The sequence below is a fragment of the Sciurus vulgaris genome, assembly GCF_902686455.1.
Source record: "Sciurus vulgaris genome assembly, chromosome: 6".
NCBI classification, from domain to species: Eukaryota; Metazoa; Chordata; class Mammalia; order Rodentia; family Sciuridae; genus Sciurus; species Sciurus vulgaris.
Genome location: NC_136466.1, coordinates 25,204,617 through 25,232,173, shown reverse-complemented (window position 1 = coordinate 25,232,173; position 27,557 = coordinate 25,204,617). Strand labels below are relative to the sequence as shown.

The 27,557-nt window shown below is 45.9% G+C and overlaps 1 protein-coding gene across 6 annotated transcripts in view; it reads left to right on the top strand.

Annotated features, from left to right (window-relative positions):
* Positions 1 to 27,557, top strand: part of LARP1 (La ribonucleoprotein 1, translational regulator) — an 87,884-nt gene that overhangs the window by 34,577 nt on the left and 25,750 nt on the right. For 2 of the 6 annotated variants that reach the window (XM_079144996.1, XM_079144992.1), the window contains exons 2-4: positions 26,006 to 26,067; positions 26,337 to 26,402; positions 27,357 to 27,531. In XM_079144996.1, coding sequence (XP_079001122.1) covers positions 27,408 to 27,531 — 124 coding nt within the window. In that variant the 5' untranslated portion in view covers positions 26,006 to 26,067; positions 26,337 to 26,402; positions 27,357 to 27,407. Of the gene's footprint in view, positions 1 to 17,838; positions 19,868 to 21,923; positions 22,704 to 22,925; positions 23,033 to 26,005; positions 26,068 to 26,336; positions 26,403 to 27,356; positions 27,532 to 27,557 lie in introns of those variants that run through there. The other 4 variants (XM_079144993.1, XM_079144995.1, XM_079144994.1 and 1 more) reach the window with 4 other exon arrangements.

Here is a 27,557-nt window from a genome sequence, read left to right as displayed (position 1 = left end):
CATCCCCAGGAGAGAGCACTCAGAAGTTTAACTGGGGCTACTACTCACCCTGTCTGCTGCTACTTAGCTAATGGTGAACCTGCCTTGTGGGTTTTAAATCAGCCATGACATCAGGTGGTATTGGGTGCCTGAGCTGGCATTTGGTGTAAGTCCAGGGGCCCTTGATAGCTTGCGTCACTGGTGTTATTGATCGTGGGAAGAAGACAGCTTGGCTGGCATCTCGCCTTTCCCTCTGAACGGATAAGCTGACTTGCTTTAAAGCAGTTCTGAGTTGGATAAGATTTGCTTTGTTTTCCTTTTTCTGGAATCTTAAGGCAAAAGAGCGTCTACTCATTGGTTTAGAATCTTTGGAGTAGTCTTTGACAGACTAACTGAATTAATCCAGTAATTTCCATGTTTAAGCCTGTCATTAGGACTGATGCTTTTTGAGAGAAAATTCTGTGATTGGGTTCTGTCTGGTGAGGTTAGGTGGTGGCCTTTTCTCTTGAATCAACATGGATATCTTAAGGCCCTTTTCCAGCCCTGGTTTTACTTGCAGCCTGGACAAGTTTAAATGTGACACCAAATGGAGTGACTGTGTGGTCTTGGGAATTTTTGTGTTCTGTGATACATATGTTTTTGGGAGTCTACTGAAATGAGTGCTTCATAAGCAAGCTAAAAGCTTTCCAAGGCTTGCTGCAAATGCCTATTTTTAGCCCTCCTTTTGGCTCAGATGTTGGTGTTTTAGTTCTTTAAGGGACACAAGCAGTAACTAGTAATAAAATATGTTTTATGATCTCTCTCCTTTCTTGTGGGGTTCTCTATTCTGGTTTAAGTTTCCAAGTTCTAGGTTTGTAGTTTTTAAGTCTTGTGATTTGTATTTTGGCTTTTTGGACTCCCTTCCTCCCGCAGAGTATTTTGTAAATGTCTTAATTTTTTTTTTTCTTATTCCAGCCATAACCCTTCTAAGACCCAGGATGTCTAAGTTAAAAGAAATGATTATATAGCAAAGGTGCTGGCTTCAGACTGCAGAGGCTCAAATGCTACCTCTGTCACTTGTTAGCTGTGTCTCCCTGTGCAAGTTGTTCAACCATTCTGTCTCACCTTTCCCATTCATGTAATAGGAATTAATTTATGATGTGCCTGTCTTACAAGGCCATTGTGAACATTCACTGTAATGATACATTTAAATTATTTAACCCAATATCCGGCATAAGGTAACTGTTGGGATGCCTAAAACACTGGGACTTTCCGGGACTTTTCACTGGGTTTTTTTCTTCATTCGTAAAATGAGGGCGTTGGAGAATAGAAGCCTTTTCTTTTTGTGTGTGGCATCAGTACCCCTGAAATAAGTCGGATCTCTCCTTAAAAATTGACTTTTGTTAAAAAAAAAAAAAAAAGACTTTTGTGGGGCTGGGTTGTGGCTCAGTGGTAGAGCACTTGCCTAGCTTGCTTGAGGCACTGGGTTCGATTTTCAGCACCGCATATAAATAAATGAATAAAATAAAGGTCTATCAACACCTTAAAAAAAAAGTTTTAAAAAAATTGACTTGCTTCTCCACAGACATGATATGGATAATCTTAAGGGTTGGAGACCCAAAGAATTGGCAATTTCTGCTTTAGAGGATGGTATGATGAGTTTTTAAAAAATAAGTGTTAGCATTTTTATTTTGCCTTTTGTAAAGACTATAGGGGGAGTACACGTGCTCTGGGGCCCTGAGAAAGGCCAGCCTACGGACTGTGACTGGTGCACATGCAGTGCAAGCCTTCTCCCACCCAGCAGGGGTAATCGGTGGGTTTGTTATGTACGTACCTCTAACTTGGTTGGAAGAAAGCTTAACTAGTGCTCGAGTTGGCAACAGGGTCAGACTTAAGCTTTTATTCCCTGGGTATCATTTTATGTATGTTTGTGTCCCTTTGAAGTGCAACTGATTTCACAAAACAAAATAAGGGTTATCCTGCTGACCCATGGTACCCAAGGGATCCTCCCACACTGAGCTGGCCCCAGATAAACTCCTTCACTTTTTTCCCTGGGGTTGGACCCTTCATTGGATTCCAGCTGTACTAGTTGGGCACTAGTATAGATCTGAGGCATCACTATAACTTCACAGTGTCTGAGCTACTTCGGACCCTGGCTCCTCTTTTCCCCAGTACAGAAAGTAGCCTGGATAGAAGAGTTCTGGCCCTAGAGTCATATAGTCTGCACTTTTGAATCCTAACTTCTAACTTACTGGATGATCTTGGGTGAATTATTTGGCCTCCGAACCACTGTTGCCTCAGCCTCACAATGAGAATAATGATAGCTACTTCAGAATACTGGGAGAATTAAAAGTGGTGTTTATAAATCCTTTAGTGTAGTACCAGGCACAGAGGAAGCAATAGATGCTGCCTATTTAGTTATTGCTATTTTAAAAAATTTTTGTAATAAATGATTAACATTATTAGTGTCAATTCCATTTACGATCATTCTCGTGACCAGCATGGTGTATACCAGCATATCCTATGCTTTCTCTGCCTGTTTCTTCATCTGCAAAGTGAGGGAATTGGTTTAGGTGTAAATGTCTTTTAAGGTTTTTTTGTTTACTTGTTTGATTGGTTTTTTTTTATCAAACCTATCCCTCCCACACACACCCATATGCCATTGTGATTGAAAATCCAAGGTCTTTGAGGGCTGGCTGAGAGTGGCTTTGGGAACCTAAGTTAACAACTTACAGGTTCATAATAGAGCAGCAGAACAGTGTGTGCCTTAACAATGTGATGATCAAAAGTACATAGCACCACCTATGAAATTTCCCCAACTCTAATAGAACCATAGAACTAACTGCCAGCTTATAGGGCAGGTGGGGATAGAGGAACAAATTGTGAGGTAGCAGTTATCCAGTTTCTAAATGTGAGAACTCTGTAAGATAGATTATTGAATGTGAGAACTCTATAAATTATTTTTTCAATAATTAAATTGCATTTTTAAAGGGGGGAATTGTTATAGATGAAAAGGTTCAGTCATCAATGCATTGTTGTGGATCCCGTCTTGATCCTGATTTGAACAAGTGGGGCTATGAAAAGACATTTTGGTGACAATTTAGGAAATTTGACAATTTTAGATGACATTAAGGAATATTCTGTCAGGGCTGATAATTATGTGATCATCCTTTTGTTTTTAACTCAGTTAATGTGTGCCCAATTCTCTGCCCTTGTCTCTCTCGCTGAAAGAACTGCTAGTTTAACCTTCGTAATTGAAGCGTAAGGCTACCCCCATCACCCCTCCCCCCCCAGTCGCTTTCTCCTGTTCCAGAGCACCCACTTAGGACACACTCTGCAGGGGAGGGATTGCAGCCTTTACCTGGAGCCTTGGGCCACCTTGCCTTTCTCCTTCTAGGCATGGAGTTTGAATTTCACTCTTGACAGGGAAGTGAATGCCTGCCAAGGAAGGGAAGGTATTTAGGAGTGGTTTCTGGCTCTTAAGGGAAGGGGCAGTCACAAGCCCTTGAACCCTGAACTTGCCTAGGATCTGATCTCTTTGCTGATCCACCCTCTGCAGTGGGACCTAAGCTGGAGTAAGCATTTTATCATTGTTACTCAGCACCCATTCTCTTCTCTGGGAGGAGGAGCAGGAGGAGCACGCCTGAAACCACAAAAACCTCTTTAAAATGGAGAGCTTGGCAGAAGGGAGTGCCCCTGTTTGCAAAATCCAAGACAAGCTCAGAGTGGGTAATTAGGGTGTTGGGGCCTTGGGGAAGGCTCACAGGCCCACAGGTACCTCAGTCCAGGCTTACAAACTTCCCTGGCTGGTCCAGAGTGAAGTGAGGATGTGACCAGAAGAGAAGATGACCTTCCCTTCCCTGGGGTTCAAGAAAAGGAAGAAGTTTGATGTCAGACCAGTGAGAAACCTGAGAAACAGCACATTTCTGTGAAGAGACTTTGATGGAATTCAAATCAGAGCATGTGCAGAGAACTTCTGCTCTCATGTACTGTGTAACCTTATGTAGCTTGCTTAGCCTCTGTTTTCCTTATTCACAGAGTGGCACAGAGATTTTTCTGAAGATCAAGTTGATGTTGAGTATGGGGTAGCACAGTTGATGAGTTAAAATGTCCCATACAAATGTAATTCGTTGATATTCCAGAAGACGCATTTCAAAGCCAATATGTAGATTGAGGTAATCACTAGTTCTGAGGGGTCACCTATGCCTCTCCTAAATGGAGGTAGGTAATCAGGAATTAACTGAAGTTTCAGTGTGGGCTATTTGTGAAGTGTGATGGACTTTGTAAAGCTGACCAGATAAAGCTATGGTATTTGTTGAGGGACTTCTCTGTCAAGTTTGAGATTATATTAATAAACTCCGATGACCCTGCTGCATCAGAGGCCTTGTTTATAGGGCCCTTGGTAATGACCCTTCAGAAGTGTGTGATCACCTTACCCTCATTACATACGTTCCAGGGATTCGGACAGCCTTTCATTTCTCTTTGCTTTGGAATGAAGTTGCAAGCTTCTCCGAGGATCGAAAGTTGCATGGTAGCCAGGAGCTATCAGGATGGATGGTCTGCCTGGGTGATCTGTATGGTTTTTGCTTTGCTTTTCTCACACATTAATTTATTTAGGCCATTGACAACCCCAAGACAAGTAATACGATATACTAGTCACCATCCACTGAGCATTTCACTTGTTCTGGCCCAGGTTGTCTTCCCAAGTGCTCTTTTTATACCCATGTAACACATGAAGCAAGTGAGACTTGAAAAAGGTTAAGCAACTTTGTCCTAGTTGCTCAGAGTAAGGAAGGACCTTGGGGTCATACTGCCACCTGTATTTGTTACTTCACATCTAATTTAGTACATCCTTTGACTCTTTAAGATTGCATCCAGGGCTGGGGAAATAGCTCAGCTGGTAGAGTGCTTGCCTCGCAAGCACAAGGCCGAGTTTGATCCCTGGTACCGAAAAAAAAAAAAAGATTGCATCCAAAAGCTAAACGTTTCTTACTGCCTTCTCCATTGCCAGTTGGGACCACACATCATCATCATCATCTCACCAAGAGAATGTGGCAGCCTCTGATCTCCTGTCACTCCTGCTCATAATCCTCTGCTGGCTTCTCATAGTAGAATCTGGAGACGTTAGAGTATCCTCTAAGAATATACCTGAGTTGGTCCTTCCTGTCCCCTGCCCCCGCATCCTTCACTGTTTACCCCTTTCTTCACTCCTTTTCACAACAGTGATCCTTTTCCTGAAGCATGTCCTGTGCTCTTCCGTTTCAGGCTTTTTGTTCTGGAGTGCTCTTCCCACAGATCACTGTAATGGAGAGTCCTTCCCAGACCACCCTATGTACACTAGCAGGCCCCAACCCTGGACTCCATCCCGTTGCTCTTAACCTTTCTTCATATTTCTTAGCTCTTATCACCAGCTGGTCAGGGACTTTGATGTTTGACCCCTAGCACCTACAGCAGTGCCTGGCCCGCTGTGGTAGGCAGCTCAGGGGAATATTTAGTTGGTGGACAAATGGATAATCTCATGCTTTTAGTGACATTCAAGCACATTTTGGGTGCTGTGTGTGAGGTGTAGAGGATATTGCAGTGAACGTGCACTCAAAATTCAGTGTGGAAGAAGGCGATGCATAGGGAAAGGAAAGGATGGAATTGGAGGGGAGTTTAGCAGGACACCAGATTCAGGCTCTGTCAGAGAATCTCCCTGGCAGAAGCAATGGCTAGGCTTGTATGGGAAGATTGAGCAGGAGTTATTGAGAAAAAGCCTACCCAATCTGCTCATTCTGGGTCGAGAGAAGACAGTGTAGTTCGGGGAACAAAGTTCCCTGTAGCAATAGTGGAGGTAACTGGAAGGAAGGTAAGCCATGGAGCCTTTAGTGAATGCTGAATTCCCGTCTAGTTGGAAGGCAGTGGAAAGCCATGGGAGATTTTAAGTGAGAGTGGCATGGTCACATGTGTTTTCTTTTGAAAGATGACTCCGTCTGCATGGCAGAGCCTCTTAGGTTAAGAAAGATGGTTTGGGGGTTTCCTTCTGATCTTTTGGGGCAAAGTTCCCAAATTACAAAAGGAAGCAGACTTCTAAGTCATTCCTTAAATGTAAATTAGCGTTCCCCTTTTAGGGGTGAGGAATGCCTGGGGTTGGTGTACTACCTCTGACTTTCAAGAAGGCTGCATTATCTGGAATACATCTCAGTTGCTGGAAGAAGCACCATTGTGGATGGACTGTCCTAGACTGAGCTCACACTTGCTTACCCCTGCTGCTGCTGGCTAGATAGAAGGAAGAGGTGACCCTGGAAGTGTAGTGGCTAGAGGCAGGCTTCTGAGTTGCAAACCTTGGTGGAGGACTTCCTGGGTCCACGTGCCAGGCAGCTGCTCATCAGCCATTCTCAGCAGTTTACCTCTAGACTTTTAAAAGAACAGATAGCCATGTGCACAAGGTTTCCTTCCCATAAAAGCCACCTCTCTGGCTGAATCCAGCTCTGTTTACACCCACATTGAGGACAGTGAGTTTCATATGCCCCCAGATAGGCTGCTGGAGAGAGATCCTGAGAGTTCTGGGCTGATTAGGCTTGTACAGCCCACTTCCTTGTTGTGAACTCTGTCCCCACTGCTGTGTCCTCAGGGACTTGCTTTCCCTTTCCTTCCTTTGAGAGGTGGGAGTAGAACTGTAAGGGGCCACAGAGATCATTGAATGTAACTCCTCATTTATAAGTGAGAGTACTTTGGACCCAAAAAGAAAATAGGAGTTGCTGAAGCTCACAGTCAATTCAAGACAAGACAGATTTAAACTCATGTCCACTGCAGTTCTATTTTCATTCTACCCCTGGAGGAAGAAGTAAAATGGAGTGGTTGAGCATGGACTTTGGAGTCCATCACTGTCGGAGTTAGCCCAGCCACTCCTAACCTAGCGCCCTTGGACAGGTTGGTAACTTCTGGGCTGCAGTAGACAAGGCTGTATCTGGAGTTGCCACCTACTAGGATCACTGTTGGAGGTGAGGCAGGTGAAGATACAGAGGTGTTTGAGAGCCTGGCACACAGTAAAAGTGGTAATGGTAAGAATGCCGTTTTTGTCTTCTGAGGCTTTGAATTTGACCCAGGTCTTAAGTTTGCTTAACAGTGGAAGCACTAAAGCCAGCCTTGCTCTGTTGACCTGGGTCCTCTTGCCCTTGATCATTGCGTTTCGGATCTGAGCATACATAGGAAGGCAGCCCATGTCATATCTTAGTACCAGTTCTTCTGACCTTGGCTCATAGTGGAGGGGAATTTAAGGAGTCTCTGTGGGCCGTGATTTAGCAGTGAGCAATCCCAGTTGTGCTTGAGAATGCTCTAGTGGGAGAACATAAGAGTGAAAGGTGAGCTCAGGTGCTTTGCAGTAAAACTCTGCCACTCCAACTTTGGAGTCTTTATAATTTTGAGTTTGTTTGGGAGAACAGAGATGTCTTTTCTTTTGTATGAATAGAGACCAGTTGGTGTGGAAAGAATAGCCTTGTTTTGGAGCCCATTCTAGGTAGGGGTGGAGTTTGGGCATAGTGGGAGAGAGGTTGGGTGTGGGATACTGCCTCTAGGGAATGTGGGAAGGAGACAGAAAATCCAGAACACGGAGAGATGGCTCACTGAGACACATATACCTATGAGGAAGGAATGGTTGAAAAACTAGGATTGTTGTATACAGAGTATCAAAGGTTGGAGTAGGTGGGAAATACCAGTTGTCTTGAAATGTACCATCTGAATAGGCCTGCTTCATTATGAGGGTTAAAGCTCTGGGGAGGGGAGAAGGTGGAGTATTACTGGGTTTGGCTCTGATGAAGTGAAGGCTTTCAATAATGCCCCCAAATGATTCAGCCATCACAGATACAGAATACCTTGAGTGGCCATGTTTTAACTGTTTGGATGGTGATTTGCTGTAGGGCTCTGCAGCTTAAGATGGCAAAGTTCTTTAGATTTGTTTATCAATAATTTTTGAGTACCTGTAAGCAGGGCCCCAGAATTTAGAGGTAAACAAGACACATCGCTGCCATGGAAGAGGGCTTATATTCTGAAAGGCTATTCACAAGGGCCATTCCCTATCGACCTACTCAGGCCCAATGTAGCCTACCAACAGGTTTGGCTAGTTTGCCTTTAAAAACACTTAAAATAATCCAGTGTTTTAAAAATGAGGAAGGTTATCTAGAAATGTAGGATTTACAAAAATATCCCACTGAATTATATACTTTAAATGGATGAATGGCATGGTACTGAGTTGTATCAAAAATGCTATTATGAGTGCAACAACTAGAAGACGTAGCCCCACTGGGCCTTTCACGACTGCTATTCAGGGCCATTAGTGGCCTTTGCCATCACAAACTTCCTTCCCGCACAAGGCCTTTGGGTCTAGACTTCATAAGTTTCCTCATTTAAAGTAGAAAGGACAGCATTCTGTCTAGTTCACAAACCAAGGAGGATCCTTATGAGTAAGCAGTGAGAAGACGTTAAGGCCTAGAGCAAGAATTGTGGTCCCAAGGGGGGAGACAGGATGCCATGAGTACAGTAGCCTTGAGGCACTGGAACAGTGGTAGAAAGCTCTCTGAGAACCTAGGGATTAGCTTGTGAAGGAAACTGCACTGTGCTGGGCTTCCCTTATCTCCTCGGATCTGCAATGGGTATAGCATGGTTGATCTCAGTCTCTTAAGGCCTTTTCCAGCTGCTCTGCCCTGGGGGTGTAGGAAAGACTAAGGCAGATATTCATAATCGGGGTGGAAAGAGGAACGAAAGACCTTGAATAGAAGCTGTGGTCCTGCTGTGGGGAATGGAACCAAGGATCATTGGATCGTTTAATTTTTCTCTGGGGACAGCGACCCTGGAAAGAGTCTCCTGCACAACAGCCCTGCCCCTGGCACAGTTTTTGGTCTGAAAAATCCTGGACAGGGAAGCTGTAGACTAGCCCTCCATGCCCTGCTCTTTGGTTCACCGACTAGGATGCGCTGGTCAACCTGAATCTCTTTGGACTTCCTTTCCATTTTTCTATAAAGGAAGGTGGTTGAGCTAGAAGACCCTTCAGGATCCTTTTCCACTAACATTAAAATTAATATATTACACCAGAGATGAAGACTGCAGTTGTTGAGAGAGATTTCATCAGGCAGGGTTTGCTTCTCCCACCCAAATCTAACCAGTTTGAGGAAGTCATCCCCCTGAGCTTGGCCAAGGCTGGGAGACTCTTTTCCTTAGGGCTGGGGCAGTCTGCCTTAAGCATTTGGAAAATCTAGGGTAAGATGAGCTGCCCCAAAAGGATATGAGTACCTCAGCAGTGTGCAAACCGTGGTGGCCCACCTCTCGAGGAATGTTAAGATTCTGACATCCTTCCTAAACATGGTTAGGCTGGGTGATGGCTGAGACATCTCCCCTTCTGGCCCTGAGGGTTAGGCGAGGTTTGGTATAGAGGTCAGGGACAGAATGTTACCCAGCTCAGTAGAATGGAAGCGGAACATCTAAGGAGACTATCTCAGTATTACAAGTGTTCCCAGGCTTTTCTAGAGAGCCACCAGCTTGAACTTGACCTTTGTGTGATAGGAGCAAACTTGGCTGCCACTAAATTGAGCATCATATTCAGCCCTTGGTTAGATCATTTGCCTTAATGGTGGAAACAAGACAGAAACTACTCTTCTGCTCTCCTAGTTTCATTCCAGTGGGGAAACAATAAACTAATAAGATAGTTCCAGTTATCTATTGCTACCTAACAAATCACCTCCAAAACCTAGTAGCATAAGAAACAACCATTTTATTCACTGATCTGTGGGGCAGGATTTGGACAGGGCTTGGGTCTGATTCTGTTCCTGGTCTGGAAGGCCTTGGCAGCTTAAAGGAAGAATTCAGATGGAACTGCAGTATCTTCAGGTAGCTTTCCTGAGTGGTTTCAAAGTTGCTATATGGTAGATTAGGTCTCACAGAGGACATTCCAAGAGAGGGGAAGTAATGCTATCAGTATTCTAAGATCCTAGGACACTAGCACGACAACACTTTTGTCATATTCTATCAGTTGAAGCAGTCCTAGATTCTTTTGAGAATCAAGGGAAGGGGATTTATGCCCTGCCTTTCAAAGGAAGGAATATCAGTTTGCAACCATCTTTAGTTTTGCATGGTAGTTTCAAATAGTGGTAAGTGCTCTGAAAGAAAGTAAGGCAATCTAACAGAGAAATTTTTGGGGAAGTGGTATGGGGCAGTCAGTCATGCTGTTGGAAGTGGCTTGGAGGGCAAGCCAAGATGGGCTGGATAAGGAGCCTGGTGGTGAGCATTCTAGCCTGGGGAAACAGTATGCGTGCAGGTAGTAATGGATTTAGGGTGTTCCAAGGGACAGAACAGAAGGCCTGTGTGAATGGGGAAAGGGGCTCAAAAAGTCAAACAACAGGCCTTTGGAAGCCAGCTTAGGGAGTCTGGATTCTGTTCTGGAAACCCTGGAAGAGGTGACGACCTGATGGCTGCTTTGTCGTTACTCGGTTCTGTGGAGAATGGACCTGGGCATGGGTTTGGTAGAAGGAAACAAGGAGCAGGGGAGGAGTAGAAAGACGTACTTGTGCAGTAGTCCAGGGAAGAGTTGGGAAGCAGTGGATCAGGGCCAGTGATCTGGGCCTTATGTTTTTTAACTCTTTTACCCCAATATGAGGCCACAGCAAGAGGAAAGCTTTTGGATGGCTATTTCTTACTCTCCTTGTTTCTCAAACTGTCTAGAAACTTACAGAAAGACAGCTTTAGGCAACTAGATGTTTTTTCCCCAGTTCTTGGTCTCTTGTCCCCAGAGCCAGGCTGAGTACTGGCATTTCCATGCCTGGACCTGCCTCCCCTGGTCTGTCACAAGCTCCATGCTACAGGGTGGAGGTGTGTGTGAGGAGCCTGGGGGCACCAGTAGGAACAGAAGAAATCCTGGGTCCTTGATCAGGTGGGGAATGATCCTGACCCTGAGCCTTCGTGTCAGTTTTTGCTATGGGGCTTTTGATTTCAGGTAACATCTTCAGGGTGAGTTAGAGCCAGCTACCCAAACTCTGAAGGCTTGGGTATCTGAGTTCTGATTTCAGCACTGTTCTCTAATTTCTACTGGCTAGATGTTCATTTCTCACTACTTCGATGAGGGGATTGAATCCTGTACTGTGCAGTGCCGTGCTCACCTATTGCTGTTGTTGTGCCTCTGTGATTTCTCTGGGATTAACCAGGTGTCCTAGAATCTGCCTCATGGATGGCAGGGATACCTCAGGGAACCACACCACAGTGCCCATACACCCACTATTTCTTGCATGGTTTTCAAACCTAAGCGACTACACACATCCCATTCATTATCTCCATTCATTTTCACAGTAACCCTGTGGGATCTAGCTATAGTATGATCCTCTTTTTATAGTAAGGAAATGGAAGCTCAGAGGGGCTCTGTAATTTGCTCAAGGCTCTGCAGTAGTTAGTAAGTAGCTGGGATTGGTGCCCATAGCAGATTGACTCCAGAGTTAATGTCTTGCATACTGTCTGGCCTTGCATTCTCCCTTATTACAGTGTTCATAACTGCAAAGAAAACTATTTCTTGGAGAGAGGGGACCCATACATATCTTCAGACATTGGTGACCCTTGTAGCACAGCCTGAAGTCCCCAGCTCTGCCTCTCTGTCAGGCTAGGCTCTCTGGCCATAAGCCTTGTGGGTGTGAGCCAGGGCCTGAAACTTCTGATCCTGCTGGATCCCTGGGCCTCCTAGAGATGTTCCTCTTCAGCTCTGTCAGGCCACCTGCAGACTTGCTGGAAAGAGCTACACCTTGTGGTTTTTCAGACTCGGCCTCGGGGGGCCATTAGGAAGGAAGGGGGCTCTGCAGGCTTTGGGTATCACCAAAGGGGATGGAAATACTGTTATGTTTTGGGCCTTTTAACTTTTTTTGAAGGGGGAATTTCTTTTCAAATTACTCAGCGCTAATTCATTGTAGAAAAATATCCAAATATATTTTAGCAAAAAGGAAAACAATCTTGCCAGTTCCAGTAACCACCATGGGTACAGTTAAGCATTGACAGGATTGTGTATCTATCTAAAATAGAAATAATACAAGCACACGAATAATTTTTAAAATTCAGTAGGCATAATAAAAAAGTTAAAATCAGATAAAATCATTATAACCCAAGATATTTAAAATACTGATTCAACATGTAACCAGTGTAACTGTTAAGGAGATATTTTATATTCTTCATACTAAATATTTGAGTGTGATGTCTTTCATACTTAAAGCACTTCTCAACTTGGACTGACCAACATTTCAAGTTCTTAGTATCCACCATGTACCTTGTGGCTGCTTTGTTGGATAACACATTCTGGGTGTGTGTGAGAATGTACACACACATATATACGATTTTTAAAAAATAGACAAAATGAGATGATGTTTGTGAGCTGTATTTCTGCTCCACTCAGAAATAGACTTTCAAGGGTGCTTATCATCTAGCACTCCAGGTAAGTAGCCTTGGTCAGGAAAGTGGGGTTTTCCTAATGGGAGAAAGGTTAAGGGGCTGGCCCAGTGCTGCCCGCTGCAGGCACCCTGGGGTTGAGAAGACCGTGAGTTGGGGTCGGTATTCACACGTACGTGGGCACATGCACACTGCGCTTTGCTGAGGGAAGCAGGCCCAGGCGGGAGAAGCTATTTACCTGGGTTGTCACAGTGTTTAACACACAGGCATCCTAGACTCCTGATCTTGTTCTTCCCACTATACCCTTCTGCCCTCTCAGAGCTTACCCACTTGTTTGCTTTTTTTAACTAGGGATCGAACACAGGGACACTCAACCACTGAGCACATCCCCAGCCCTGTTTTGTATTTTGTTTAGAGACAGGGTCTCACTGAGTTGCTTAGCACCTCACTTTTGCTGAAGCTGGCTTTGAACTCTCCATCCTTCTGACTCTGCTTTCCAAGCTGCTGGAATTACAGGCCTGTGTCACTGTGCAGTGTATACATTTGTGAAACAGTCCTGTACCCCTAGTGTAGGGACCCGTGCTTCACCCCAGACTCCTTTGTGTCAAAAATGTTTTTCTTTTTCTTCTTTGGGCTTTGGGTATTGGGAATTGAACCCAGAGGTGCTCTACCACTGAGCTACATCCCCAGTCCTTCCTATGTTTTATTTGGGATGGGCTTTCTAAGTTGCCCAGGCTGGCCTCAAACTTGTGATCCTTTGGCTCAGCCTCCGAGTCTGAGTTCTGGGATTAAGGGGGTGCACCATGGTGCCCAGTTACAATAAACGTGTTTAAAAAGATACTTGACTCTGTTGACCTTTCCATCCAGGAGCTGTGGGATAGCAATTTTCCCACTGAAGGATGGAGTTCTCTTGCTAAGAATTAGGAAAGGAGCCTGAAGATGTGGCAGATAGGGACCACCTGACCCCTGACTGGGGGTGGAGACTATTGGCTGTGACTATTGGTAGTTGCTCCGAGATGTTCTTGGCCATTTCAGACATCCCTGCCCTCTCCTCTGACGTTGTGAAGTGGCAGCTCTTTGGAGATCATAGAGTTGAAAGAAGCCAGAGTTTCGAGGGCATTTGGAAGCCCGTGTTTCTCATTTTACAAAAAGCCAAGGCTATCTTGACCAAAGTCTCCCAGGTGGTACCAAAGGGCTCACAGTGCCCAGTGCCTGGTCTGTTTTCATTCTGCTTTCTTACTTTGGGGAAGGAGAGAGAGGAGGCCCTTCAGATGATCACTGCCACAGGAGTGGAAGTTAGAAGAGAACTGGGCCTGGCGATATGAACCCCCAAGGCAGATCGGATGCAGATGCTGTAGCTTCTGGCCCTCCAGACACATACCTTCAATTCTCTTTCCTAAGTCCCTAGAGGGCCAGGGAAGTTACCAGATGGAGAAGGTGTTGTCTAGCAGTGTTCTAAATTTCCTGGAAACAGGCTGCTTACCCTTCTGCTTTGCCTTCCAGATGAGTTTTTGGTGCTAGGGTCAAATGAAACATCTGCTTGGGAGCCTGGAACACTAAGCAGACATCCAGGGCAAGGAATCTTTAGGAAGCCCACCAGTGGGTTTGGGGGTGGTGTTGAAAACCTTGTCAGTGGTCTTAATCAGGTGTTCATAGAGCTATAATTTTCATTATAATAGCTTACAAGTATTGAGTACTTCCTATGTGCCAGGCACTTTTCCAAGAACCTTACAAGTAGTGACTCATTTAATCCTCTCAATTCCATGAGGTTAGGGACTCTTCCCATTTACCGAAACCGACACCCAGGGGGAAGTGGCAGAACCTTGACTCTGACTCTGGGGTGGAGCCCAGGTAGGTGCACTGCTCTGCTGGTGGGATAAAGTAGGGTGAACCAGGCAGAGCTAGAGAAATCAGACAATTTTTTGGACTCCCAGCCTATACGCTTTCCACAGAGGTACCTCGTCTGTATTTATTGGCTCATTTCTGCATTTTATTCTTCTGGGTCTTTCCTTAATTTCTCTGGAAGAACCCAGGATAAGGATTGTAGGTCTTTCCTGGAATGAAGACAGAGTAGTCCCTGGAAGGAAAGAGCCCACCACCCCGCTTGGCAGTCCTGTCCACTTCTGTATCCACAGTAGCCAGCACATAGTATGGACTTAATATTTGTTGAGTTGAAGAGCCCTATACAGTCCTTGACAGACTGAAATTATACATACTCATGTTTGTGTGCCATTCCTTTTCCTGCCCATATCGGACAAGGACCCCAAGTTTTTCCCTAGCAGTATGCTGCCTGGGGTTCTTCTGTACAGCAGGACAACACAGGTGGAGTTTAAAATTAAAGCCTTCACGTAAACTTGAGCCCTGTGAGTAGAGAGGGCTGTCTTGTTCACCACTGCTTCCCTCCTCCCCCTGTGCCTGACACCGATGCTTCGCTAGTCAAGTTAACAATGACCCGAGTTTTATTTTGCTTCATGAGACAGTGGCTGGAGCTTAGGGCTGGGATCTCAAAAAACCATGGGCTCTGGAGATGAGCTAGGAAGCTCGCTGTGTCTCAGTTCTAAGTTCTGTAAAATGGGTAGAACTGTGCCCACCCAGTCTGTCTTGAACTGTTCTGTTGAGACAGATGGAGTGTTGGAAGGAATTCTCTTAAGAGCTTCTCAGCCTTGGTCCCCATAAGGAAAGGTAATTTCTGTGGTGGTTTATACTCTGTTCCGTTCTCCCCTGTGCCTTGAAGCAGGGCCTGTATACCCCACCTGCTTTTTCACCTTCCTTTCCCCTCTCCTGCCTGTCCTTTGACCTGTAGTGTCTTTTGAGTTTCCTCCATCCGTTTGTTTCTGATCTGCTGGAAGAGGTAAAATTTCCCTGGGGCTTTGGTGCTGGCCTGAGCCCAAGGTCTTCAGGTCAAGGGTGGCCTTGGAGCATTGCCTTTGGAATAAACAGTGCTTTGATTGCTGACTGTGCTGCCCGGCTCCTTCCCTGTGCTAAGTGGTGCTGTCCTTACCTGGCAGGTACATTATGGGACTGAGAGAAGTGGATTCTGGCATGAGTGGCCTCAGTGCTCTCTATATGACTTTCAGGCTTAAGCTTGGAGCCCTTTGGGGACATAAAGAACCTAGTGTTTGTCACCTTCAGTGCTGGGATAGCCTGGGATTTCAGATCTTTGGAATCTCTACCTTCTCACTGTGTGTCCTTTGATGACAAACCACTTTGCTCTGAGTCTCTCTGAAACAGGGACAATAAATAGTTCCTCCACCGGGAGGATTAAAAAACAATGCACAAAAGGCTTGCAGCAGGAGGCCTGACTTCCTGGGGTAAATGCTTAATAAATGGAAGCCATTATTTTAAGGGACCCAAATGTTAGGGCATTGGGTGAGCAGGCAGCAAGGTTTAAGGTAGGAGAAGGCAGAGGCTGTTTGGCTAGGAGGAAGCAGGTGGAGAGCTCCCTTCAGAACCTTCATTTCTCCTAGCACAGCCCAAGTTTGGAACTTGTAAAACTAAACCCCAAGCCCAGCCCAGACTGATCCCCATGACCTCACACATCTGAGAAGACATTCAGCCTGTGGCTTCTTGACCTGACCATTCTTGGTTCCTGGTGCTAGAGAGGGGACTAATGAGTAAACAGGGATGGGCTTCTCAAGCACCCTGGCTACTGAGTGTGTGTAATCAAACCTCCTGCAACCTCCTGTCTGCAGGTGCAAGCCTTTGGTCTGGGGCTTGGTGACCAGGGCCCCTGCTGGCACTTACTGGTAGGGTAGTTCAGTCTGCAAACATTAGTTTTCATCAGCCATGTACAGGAAGCTTATTAAAACTCGATGCCCCAGGTTGGCCCACCTCCCCACATTGATTTCTGAAGTTGGGGGAGAAGCAGGAATCTGCACCTACCCCCAGGTGCTAGCTGGTGATCCAGTGTCCACCGCTGTGAAATGTGAGGGTTTTCCACATGGGATTCTGCTTGGGGAACTCCAGCTGAGTGGTAGGCAAGTGGGGAGGGGACTCAGGGTCCATTTCTATCACAAAAGTTCTGTCATTTTATTTGTTTTTTTCTTCTTTGGTACCAGGGATTGAACCCAGGAGCATGTAATTACTAAGCCACATCCCTAGTCCTTTTTTAATTTTTTGAGGCAGGGTCTCACTGAGTTGCTTATTTAAGTTGCTGAGGCTGACTTTAAACTTGAGATCCTCCCCTTCAGTCTCCCAAGCCACTGGGATTACAGTCATGCACCTGCACACCCTGCTTTATTCCCCCCCCCACAAAAAAACTCTTAAATATTTATTATATAAGAACATAAATATACTAGTGTTTTTATTTTATTTCATTTTGCAGTGCTGAGGGGGGATTAAACACATGACCTCACATGTGCTAGGCAAGCATTCTACTACCAGGCTATATCCCTGACCCAAGAATGTAAATGTAAAAGAAATATTAAAACTAGAATCCAGGTATGCCTACTACCAGCTTAAGAAGTGCAGCCTTGATTTTAAAATGTTAAATGTTGCAGTTCTGGATGATAACCTGTCAAAAGTAACAGTTGAAACCTCATTGGGTTAAATCCAAATAATTTATAAATATATCCAGAGAAAACCTACTTTAGAGTTACCTAACAGATTACTGACCCCACCATTCCTAAACAGAAATCTGGAGTGTGGGACCCAGGAGTCTACATTTTGATGAACTCCTCGGATGATAATCCTGCACTCAAAATATTGGGGTTGAAGCCCTTTGTGGCCAGTTTTAGGAGAAGCTTGTCCTCCTGGAAAGCTGGCTGCATTTAAGGGGATCCCTGGTGTAAGGACTGCAAAGATTGCAGATGACAGTATTCCACCCACCCTTAATTACCACAGGCCTCTGATTTGAGAGACTGAAGACACCAGAGGGAAATTCTTGCCAAGCTTTATATGTAAAGCTTTTTATATAGTATAGCAAGTGCTGCAGTACTTGAGCCAGACTTGGCATCCCAGCCCAGGGGTCTGGTCGCTCCCCCACTTTGAGCTTGGAACATCAAGCAATGGTCCATCTTTCTATGATAACCAGATTTAGCACATAAAAACAGGGCACCAGTTAAAACTGAATTTCAGAAAACTGAGTTTTTAGTGTAACTGTGTCCCAAGTATTACATAGGACATGGTCTTAAGAAATTACTCACTGTTTATCTGAAATTCAGATTTAACTGGATGTTCTGAATTTCATTTGCTAAGTCTGGCAACCCTGTTCCTTCCTCCATTTCCCTTTTTATAGGACCAAGGGAGATTCTGAAATTGCCCCGAAGAAATAAAAAAAGACTGGGGTATCTGTGTGTGTGTGTTCTAAATTTATTTTAGAATTATTTAATCTGTTAAACAATTCTGTGAGATAACTAAATAACTATTGTGGACCCCTTTCATAGTTTAGGAAAAATGAGTGATTAAATATAATGCCTCAAATTCTTTTCTGTATGCTGCTTTTTTTTTTTTTTTTTTTTTTTTTGGTTCCTGGGATTGAATCCAGGTGTACTTTACCACTGAGGCACATCCTTAGCCCCAATCCTTTTATTTTGATACAGGGATTTGCTGAGATGCTGAAAAGGGCTGGGAATATAGCTTGGTGGCACAGCAACTCTGGGTTCTATTTCTAGTACGTTGGGGTGGCGGTGGTTTATCTTGAGAGCAGAGGGATACTGTGAGTAGTGTGGGGAACAGTTCTGTGCCACTTTCAAATCCCTGAGGACTCCCCCCATGAGTGACTGGGGTTGTGCAATTGGGGGAGTGTGGGGAAAGCTGTCATTGACTTCCCAACTCCCAAACTGCAGAAGAGCTTTGAATCTGGAGGTAGCAGTTCAATGTTCCAGTCTCAGGTCTACAACAATTCTCTGGTAGCTTCAGGTGCTGCCAGGTCACTCTTGGGTCTCAGTTTTCCAAAAGTGTACATACGACGAAGTTTCTCAAGTCCTTTCCTTCCCTAGCATGGTCTGGGATTAGCTTCTCTGCTTCAGTAGTGGGGCTCATCCAAAATAATTTCTTGGGGATTCACATGCCTCTTTCAGCAGAGAATGCCCTAAAATTTAGGGCAATAAGAGTGAGTTTGCTGTCTCTTTTTGTCTACTGCATACCCTCTCCTTTTGTTTTCCCACAACTGACTTTTGATGCTTGAATTTTAGTGTACTGATTCCATTTCCAAGGAGAACTGAACCGAAGTCCAGGGGCAAGCTGAGAAAACCAGATTGTACTCCTGTGCTGTTAAGTTGTAATGCAAAGGGGTAATTAACCTCTCTCTCTCTTTCCCTGGAAGAGAATACTATAGAAATTGAGAAGCAACCATACTTACGTAAATTTCTTCATTCAGTAAATATTTACGTGGGCCTACCACACACAGACTGCAGGGAACCAGTGAACAAGGTAGAAATGACTCCTCTCCTTATGGACCTTCCAGTAGTTCTCTACAGAGGGCACACTAAAAACCAGGAAGGCTAGGCATGAGTGGTGGGTTTCACCTCTGCTGCTACTAGTTTGACCTTGTTTGGGCAAGCTGTTGAGCTTCTTGTCTTGGTTTCCTCGACTGTTAACTGGGGATCATCATACCTTCTCTAGTGGTTGTGAAACAAATGAGCTGTCCGTGTTAAGAACTTTGGCACCATACAAGGATGTGAGGACTGGGGAATGGTTGTAGTCTAGGTGGTTGATATATACATAGGTGAGCCATTTCAGGTGGTGGTGGGTACTCAGAAGAACCCACACTAAAGACTGAAGTAGAACTTGGTCCAGGCTTGCTGATTGGGCAGCACTGACACTGGGCAGCCGGGAAGGACTCCTGAGGAGTACTTACACTGAGATCTGTGACTAGGAGGAATCCACCATCTTGCTTCAAAATTGCAGTGACCCTGAATAAGTGCCTTTCTTTAAACAAGTAAAGGAAATTGTAAATAGAAAGCAGCTTATATCAGTTTTGGGCACCTAGTCAGACCATGGTGAAAAATGGTTATCATTACTGTTCTAACTAGAACCCAGTGTGCTCCTCAGAAAAGGCAGGTTAGGGAGCTTGGAGGCCAGGGGTTTTAGTGGCTGCTGATACATTCAGCAGTGATGACGATTAATCAACTTTTGAGCAAGACTTCAGGGACTGCCACATAGTCGTGGGGATGGCCGTAGGGTTGAGGGTCTGTGTTTGGACAGGGAGAGTAGAAGCGTGGAGCAGCGCCTGGGTCACCACAGGCTAAAGATAGTCATCTGGGCCTGGCCAGGCTGGCTAGCATGTGACTGGAGCCTGGCCACCCTCTGCCCCTCCTCCATGCCCAAAGGGACACAGACTGCATGCACTCCCTGGCTTGGTGGCTGGCTGTCAGCTTCCTTTCACCAGGGCCCCAAGATGGCTTGACCTTCTGAAGACTTCCCTCCTCTCTCTGCCCACTCCTCCCCCACCCCAGAGTGCCTTTCAACTCTCGTATGTTTCAGCTGCAGGTCTTGGGGAAGTCTGGGTGAGGGGTTGGGCAGAGAGAGGACTCTGAGACGTGACAGCAATGGCAGCAGGCGGAAATCGGTGAACAAGGTGAGGAGGGTTAACCCACTATTCTTTGAATTCTCTAAAAAGAGAAGTGGGCGTGCCAAGAAGGTACTGGGGTCTGTGGGGTAGGAAGGAAGATCTATAGCTCTCCAGGTTCCTCTGTGACTCCTCCTCATCCATAGGCTAGGTGACAGCCGAAGGTATTCAGGCTTTTCACAGACTGTCCCCAGACTGGCTTGGGAGGGAGGGATAGGCACAGGTAGGTGACTCTGCCTGGTTTCACTGCCTTCCACTGTCAGGTCCCAGTCTGCAGCTCAGGCAGACACTGTTCTCCCTTTCCAGGGAGGCTGAGGGTAGGGCAGAGTCCTTGTCAGCTGCATCCCCCACCCCAGTAGCCTCTGGTCCAGGGTGTGGCTGAGGAGCCTCTCTGGGGCAGAGTCTGTAGTAGAAGAACTGCGATGTGGACCTGAATGGAACACTTCTTTCCTTGTAGGGCTGCCACGGTCCTAGTGTTAGGGATTCTGGTGGGGTGTGCTTGGTGGCAGTTTGCCTTGAGCCTCTGTCTGGACATGGGGATATTTGTCATGCCATTGGCATTCAATCCTGGGAGTGTCACCCAATTCTGACCTTAGGCAACCTTGCCTTTGAGAGCCTGCCTTATTTATTGCCCAAAATGAGGTGGTTACATGGACCCCCTGTCTTCTTTTCTACCTCCTTCTGATGATTAAAAGCACAAGTTTTTGACTGAACTATGTAGCTTCAAATCCTGTTCTGCTTATTACTGTGATCTTGACAAATAACCTTTCTACCTTGTACCTTGATTTCCCGGCTTGTAAAACGGGACCAGTGAAAGGAACTAATTGAGCGTTACTGTAAGGATTAAGTGAGAACTTGGAGAAGTGTAGACAGTATGGCCATCTGCACTTGGATACTGACTCCACTGTGCTGCAGGCATCTCTTTCCTGGATGAGAAATTTGACACCTTGCTTTCTTTCTCCTCACACCCACAGAACCAGTACTCCTTTTAGTTGAGAAATGTGTGGCCAGGAGCGTCCCCACGGTTACCCAGTTGACCATTGCTCAAGTCTGGACAGGGACTTGGCACTGATTCCAGGCAGTCAGTTGCCTGAGAGTCGAGGCTGAGCTGGGACCTGGCCTCCTCTGGGAGCCTTCAGTGTCGGGACATTTGTTTCTCTGTCTCTGGGAGAGCAGTGTTGCCAGGCTCTCAGCTGGCATTGGGGTCCCTGCTGTGAAAGAGCCTGGTCCCTACCCACAGGGAGTGCATAGTCTGGAAGGGCAGGTAAGTAGCCAGGCAGTTAACACTTAGAGTGCAGTGAGAGCACACAGTAGAGGCACTTGGGATCTGGAGGGGGTCTCCCTGAAGAGGTTGACTAATGGCCAGGCAGAGAGCAGCAGACTAGTGGGGAATGTCATGCAGCCCCTAAGCCCAGCAGTCAGGGTAAACTGGACTTTTGCAGCTGCCAGTCTCTAGAAGATGATGCTAGCTCCCAAGCCAGCTTTTGGCTTCCCCATTCCCTGGTGGTACTTAGACCCCAAGCCTGGTGGTCCTCTCCATTAACCTCCTCCAGGTTCTGTAGGCCTTCCTGATTAGCCCAGTCTTGTCTTACCTTCCACTGCCCTGGTCCTTTATTTTAATTCCAGCTTCTCCCTTCCTCTTACCAGGTCTGTGTATGGCACCTGATCAATCTGAATTTCCATGTGCCTTCTACCCTAAAAACCTTCACAAGTTTCCCATCACTTACAGTGCTTGCTGTTACTTAGGACAAGTAAACCTCACTGGGTAGTTTTCTATTAAAGGTCAGCAGCTTTAGGATCTTTCTAGAATAAGACAGTGTAGAAAATACTTAGTATCAGGCTTTGTAACAAGGGCTTATGGGTTTAGCTCTTTTGGTAGGCTGGAGAAACTCCTGTAGCTCCTCTCTGCCTCTTTCTAGCTGATGACCTGATAAGTGACTAAATTTCCTTGACTGTAAAGCTCTAGGCCTTCCCCATGTTCTTCCTTCCTTTCCAACACAGCAGAGCTTGATGTCTTGTCACTGGGATCAGGAAAATCTGTGGTAAATATCCTCATTTTTCTTTCCCCATTTAAGACTGCAAAACTTCTGAAGTTTTTCTTTTTTCCTTTTCTGGGGAAACTTGCATTGGAACCCAGCTGTCTCCATCTGCAGGGCAGTGCAAGGGTGCAACCTCCTACCCCCAGTGGATCACTGCCTGGAAGAACAGCCAGGCTGGGTGGGTCATTTGTAATATGGTTTGGGTGAACTGCACCAGTTGATTCCCAAGAGTTCTTTCGACACCCTGATTCTTACATGATAAGAGATTGGTGATGTTGCTCTTTTTCTCTTGGTAAGGATGAGGATTACTTGGAAGTATTAAACTTCTTTTGTGAATTTGAATTATAATCGTCAGCATTTGTTGTGTTTACTGTGTGCTGTGCACTCATATGTTCTAGTCACTTAAGTGTGTGTCCAGTGGTTCTGTGTGAAGGTAACTGCCTTCGGTTTGTACAGAGGAGGCCTAAGTTCACGGGGCTCTGCAAAAGCAGAGTAGATAGGGACTCCGGCCCAAATCTGGTAACTTAAGTCCCTTCGTGCTTAATAGTGGGGCTGGCTGACTTTGTAGGGAGTGTTTGAATGAAGGGGTGTTCCACATTTGAAAGCTGAGGCTCAGAGACAGAGCATCCCTGGGAGTTAGACTGTTGAGACTGTGTGGTCAGCCGCTCTGCCTAGCTGGGCACCTGCCATCCTTACCATCCCCATATTAACTCTTGTCCTTTTATTCATCAGCACTAGTGGATTAGCTCCTGCTCCCCAACACTGAGAATCATCTATTTTTAAGTAAAATAGCCTAAGTAAAAATGGTGAGTGTGCCATGCATATACAGCTTCAGGAAACTGCCTTTAGTGCCCCTACCTCTACTAAATTCAGATTGCTTCTTGCACATGAACATTTTGGTGTGCTTCACTTTTAACAAACGCATGTGTGTGTTTAGGAAGCCCTTGACTCCCTAGAGTTAGAGCCAGTGCTGGCTCCTTGCTGATGATGGTCCTGTGGGACAGAAAGTGCTTTTCTTCCTATTCCAGATAACCTTTAGCCTCTGATATGCCTTAGTTGAGGAGGAAGACCCTCCTAGGGCCTCTGTCTGCCATCCTCCCCCCTGGAATCCTGGGCCCCAGAGATCTATGGACAGGTAAGCCAGCTGGGCCCTGCCTGGGTCTGCCTTTCCACACTTGCCCCTCTCTCTCTGAGGACTGCTTCCTGCCATCTGTAACAACTTAGAAAAATTGGGGAGGCACTCTAACACCAGGAAGGTTTTTGACCCATTCCTGACACAAGGGAGCCACTGGACTTCCTGGTGAGCTTGTAGGAGCGTTGGCCAGGGAGTAGAGATTTGGTGCTCCCTTCCTGGGGAAGCCTCTTCCCCTTTTGCAGCCTCAGTTCCCTGTCTACAAACAGAGAGGATTAGAACTATGGTCCTTTTGCTGCTCTAATATTCTGTAACTGTTTTCTTGGGCAAATGAACAGTGGTGTTCTTTGAGCTGGGCTTGGGTCAGTGGTGACAGACGCAGGTTTCAGAATGCAAAAGTGGAAGGAAAGGATTTGTGCCCTGACTTCGCTGGGGTGGTGTTGGTCATGGCGATTGGTGAAAACTGAAGAATGGTTTTCATTGGAAACCATATGAGATATCAAGTCCCTCTAGACCTGTATATTCTCTGGATGGGGGTGAGTGTGCATACACAGTGGATGACTGAGAGAGGACCCAGAAAGGGATATATGATTGAAGTCAAGTCCGAAAGCCTAATCTTTAGTCCAGCCTCTTACAGTGCTGGTAGCAGCTCATCTGAGTCTTCCTGGTTTTTTTTTGAGACCCCACAGATTTTAACAGATCTCTGAATTTTATACCAAGGCAGAAATGGTTTTCTCTCCCCAGTGGATTTTTCTTCTTCTCTGGAGGCTTTGTTCTTGTCAGGCAGTCTGAAGCTGTAGCTGGACTCTGAGCAGGAACATGGGTCCTAGGGACAGAGGACTTGGGTATGGAGCTTTTTCAACTTCGCATCGGACTGATTTAGGAATATTCCTGCCTGTACCCAGAGCAGCCCTATTCTGCTGGTCAGCCTAGGATTGCTGGTGGAGTAGGGAATCAGCAGGGCCATCTCATGGCAAGAGGTCCCTCACATTGATAGGAGACTAAACTTTTAGTACTTTGCCACATTTCTTTGTGATCTTGGTGAATAAAAGGTTAGGCAGAGTGGTCACAGTATGTGACTCTTCTTAGTTTTGAAAGTGTTTTAATAAGAAGAAACAAAAAAAGACTATTGACCTGAAAACCTGCCCCACCTTTTCAGGGAAAGTGTTCAGAACACTTTGCCTCTGAACCTGATTCCCTTTCCAAACTTCCTGTTGCAGGCCTCTGGTAGCATGTGTGTGGTGTTGGGAACTGGCAGAAATTACCAGCATGGCTTGGATGTACACTAGCCTGGCCCTGGGGTGAAGCAGGTGAAGAAGATCTTTAGTCTAATAAGGGGACTGGGTTGGGGGTGGTAGGTCTGTCTGGGTCAACCCAGGAGTCACAGGCGAGTGGGTATAGAGCTGCCTACTGGGCCTGAGGCCTCCATCCTTTTGGGACCAAGATATTCTGGTTCTCTACTGCCAGTGCTAGGGGTGAGGGATGCTGTGGTTGGGCCCCACAGGATCAGATATCAGAAGGCATGTGTATGGGGTATGATGAGGGGGCAGCGACTGGCGGAAGCCAGGAATGCTTGGGCTTCACAATCAGTCAGGCAAGGACACTTTCTACTCATTAAGAGAACATGGGTCTGATCAAGGAGTAGAACATTGCTTTTGAAGCCAGCTGGGTAGATTTCTCTGCTCAGGGACTGGGAGTAGCTCTTGCCCTGGCATGGCTGGCCAACAGTGCAGACAAAGGGAACAGAGAAGTGGGTGAGTAGAACCCCAGGATGTATCTTTTCCTGTGATCTCTGAAGGAAGAAGGGGCAGACACTCTTGGTCTTCAGAACTGTGCTAGGAAAATAAGTGTGGTTGTATAAGGTACTGAACCTCTTAGAACCATTCCTTTGCGAAAGGGGCGGGGGGAGGACGTGTCTTTTTAACAAAAAGTTCATGTCTACCTTTGTACAAGAATTAAGGGGCTGGGGTTGTGGCTCAGAGGTAGAGCACTTGCCTTGCACTTGTGAGGCACTGGGTTCGATCCTCAGCACCATATAAAAATAAATAAAGAATTAAAGTGACTGTAAATACACTACTTCATTCCTGATAATACTCATGTATCCTTCCTGAGTTTGTACTGTGAGCGTGCACATGCACATTTTTGTTTTACAAAAAGAAAAAAAGGAATTGTTTGTAACTTCTCATTTATTGTGCCCATCTTGTCATATACGTAGAGATATTCTCTTTTTAATGACTGGTATAAAAATGGATGAACTTAAATTTATTTAGACAGTTACTATTGGATAAATAGATTGCTTCTAATTTTTTGAAGTTGTAAGTAACACTTTGTTGGAGTCTTTGTACATAGTTCTTGTCTCATTTGTCTCATTAGGATAAAACTTTACAGGTGGAACTGCTGAGTCAAATGGGAGCTCACTTTCAAAGAAAACTTGAGAGTCTGACTCTTCCATAAGACTTTGAGAACAGATCTGGCCCAGTGTGGTCCCTGGACTTGATTGCCCACTTAGGAGTTTTTATCTTGCCTTCCCGATGATCACCAACTCTGATCTGGTCACACAGAGACTTCTAGAATATTAGGGCCAGAGTCTTTCATATTTTGACTGTGAATCTGCTATGATTTAAGAACTCTGAATCAAAGTGCTAATTTTAGCATGGATTTCCCTCAGGCCCTGGTCCCGATTTTAGTAGGGTGTTGACCTGAGTCCTGGAAGGGCTTTTCCACCTCAGAGTCTGGGTTTTGGGGTTTTGGCTGCCATCTCTTTGCATGACCTCTCTCTCCATGATTTCTTCAGGAAAGAGCTGGTACAAATGTTACTGGTGTTTGATCACATGTCTTTCCTCTGTCTACTCTGACTTCCTCCTTTGGGAACCTGAAGGTTGCTTCGTGGGATAGGGATGGTGGTGAGGGTGAAGAGTTGGCAGTGGCCCTTCACAGGCTCTGCATAACCATTTTCTCTCTGCCTTGTTCCCACAGAACATTCTGCTCCAGCCAAGGTGGTAAGAGCAGCAGCTCCTAAACAGCGCAAAGGCAGCAAGGTAGGAAATGGACCCGGGTTGGCCCCGGGGACTTACTGGAGGCAGTGCAGGGCACTCTTTCCCCTTGTAATGAGTGCTTCTGAACTGCCAGGTAGTGCTGGCTTCTCAGAGAATAGCAGGGGAGTATGTTCTGGGCCCCAGGGTGGATGGTCCTAATGGTTAGATTGATTTGGCCCTTGATCACTCCTCTGGGTAGAGCTGGACCTTGAGTGAGGGGATGAATGGCAGAGACAGGTCACCCTGGGGCCCTCATAGAATGTTCCTTACAGGTTGGTGACTTTGGAGATGCTATCAACTGGCCCACACCTGGAGAGATAGCCCACAAGAGTGTGCAGGTGAGACTGGGAAGGAATGGGCAGATTTGAACTCTGGCTTCGCAAACTTCCAAAACCTTGGGTTTTACCTTTCTTAGTTTTTAAAAGGGATAGTTGGTTGGGCGAGGTGGCAAGCACCTGTGGTCTCAGCTAATGAAGTGGCTGAGGCAGGAAGAAGATTATTTGAGTCCCGGAATTTGAGGCAAACCTGGGCAACTTAAAAATAAATAATAGTTACTATAACGTGGGCAACACTGAAATAGTTAGGCACTCTCATTATTTGAGCCTGTGCCTTGTGTTAGGGACTGCCAGATACTATCTGTTCATCCTCTCTGAGTCTGAGAGAAGTTACTTACAGCTCTCGATGGCCAGTGGAGATTGGATGTCAAGTATGTAGCTGTATTTCAAAGTCTGTGTTCTCCATTACTGCACTTGGATTTCCTACAAGCAAAACAAGAGAGGGTATATTATGCTAGATACCCATCTTCAGCTCGAGGAAGCTTATGTAGTTCTCCTGGTCATTTCTCTTCTTCCTAGCACTTTTGTTCTTCTGAGCCAGTAGCCTAAATCCCTTGTTCACTGACTGTGACCACTTTGAGTGGGTTAAGTCCTTATTTAGAGATGGTGTGGATAGGCCAGGGGCCAGCATCTCTTCCACCACACAGACTACCAGGACTGCATGGTAGTCCCTATTGCAGGGAATAAACATTTGGCTCCTGTGGACTTGAGCACCTCTGTCCTGGGCATTGTCTCTGGCGTTAGACCACAGGTAAGTCTGAGAGACAAGTTGTCTTTCCCACCTTCTGGCCTTGTGTGATCATGCTTCCAGTAAAGGCGTCTCAGATGTGGAAGTAGGGACTTAACACTGCATCTAGTCAACCTGCCATCACATGCCATCGTTCCTCTGCCTACCTTCCTAGTGACAGGAAGCTCTCCTACATGTTCACTTCCTTGTTGCCTTACTTTCTGCTGTAGCCACAGTCTCACAAGCCTCAGCCTGCCCGTAAGCTGCCACCCAAGAAGGACATGAAAGAACAGGAGAAAGGAGAGGGCAGCGATAGTAAGGAGAGCCCAAAAACCAAATCAGATGAATCAGGGGAGGAGAAGAATGGGGATGAAGACTGCCAGCGAGGTGGGCAGAAGAAGAAAGGTGAGTGGATCGAGACTTGAGAAGGT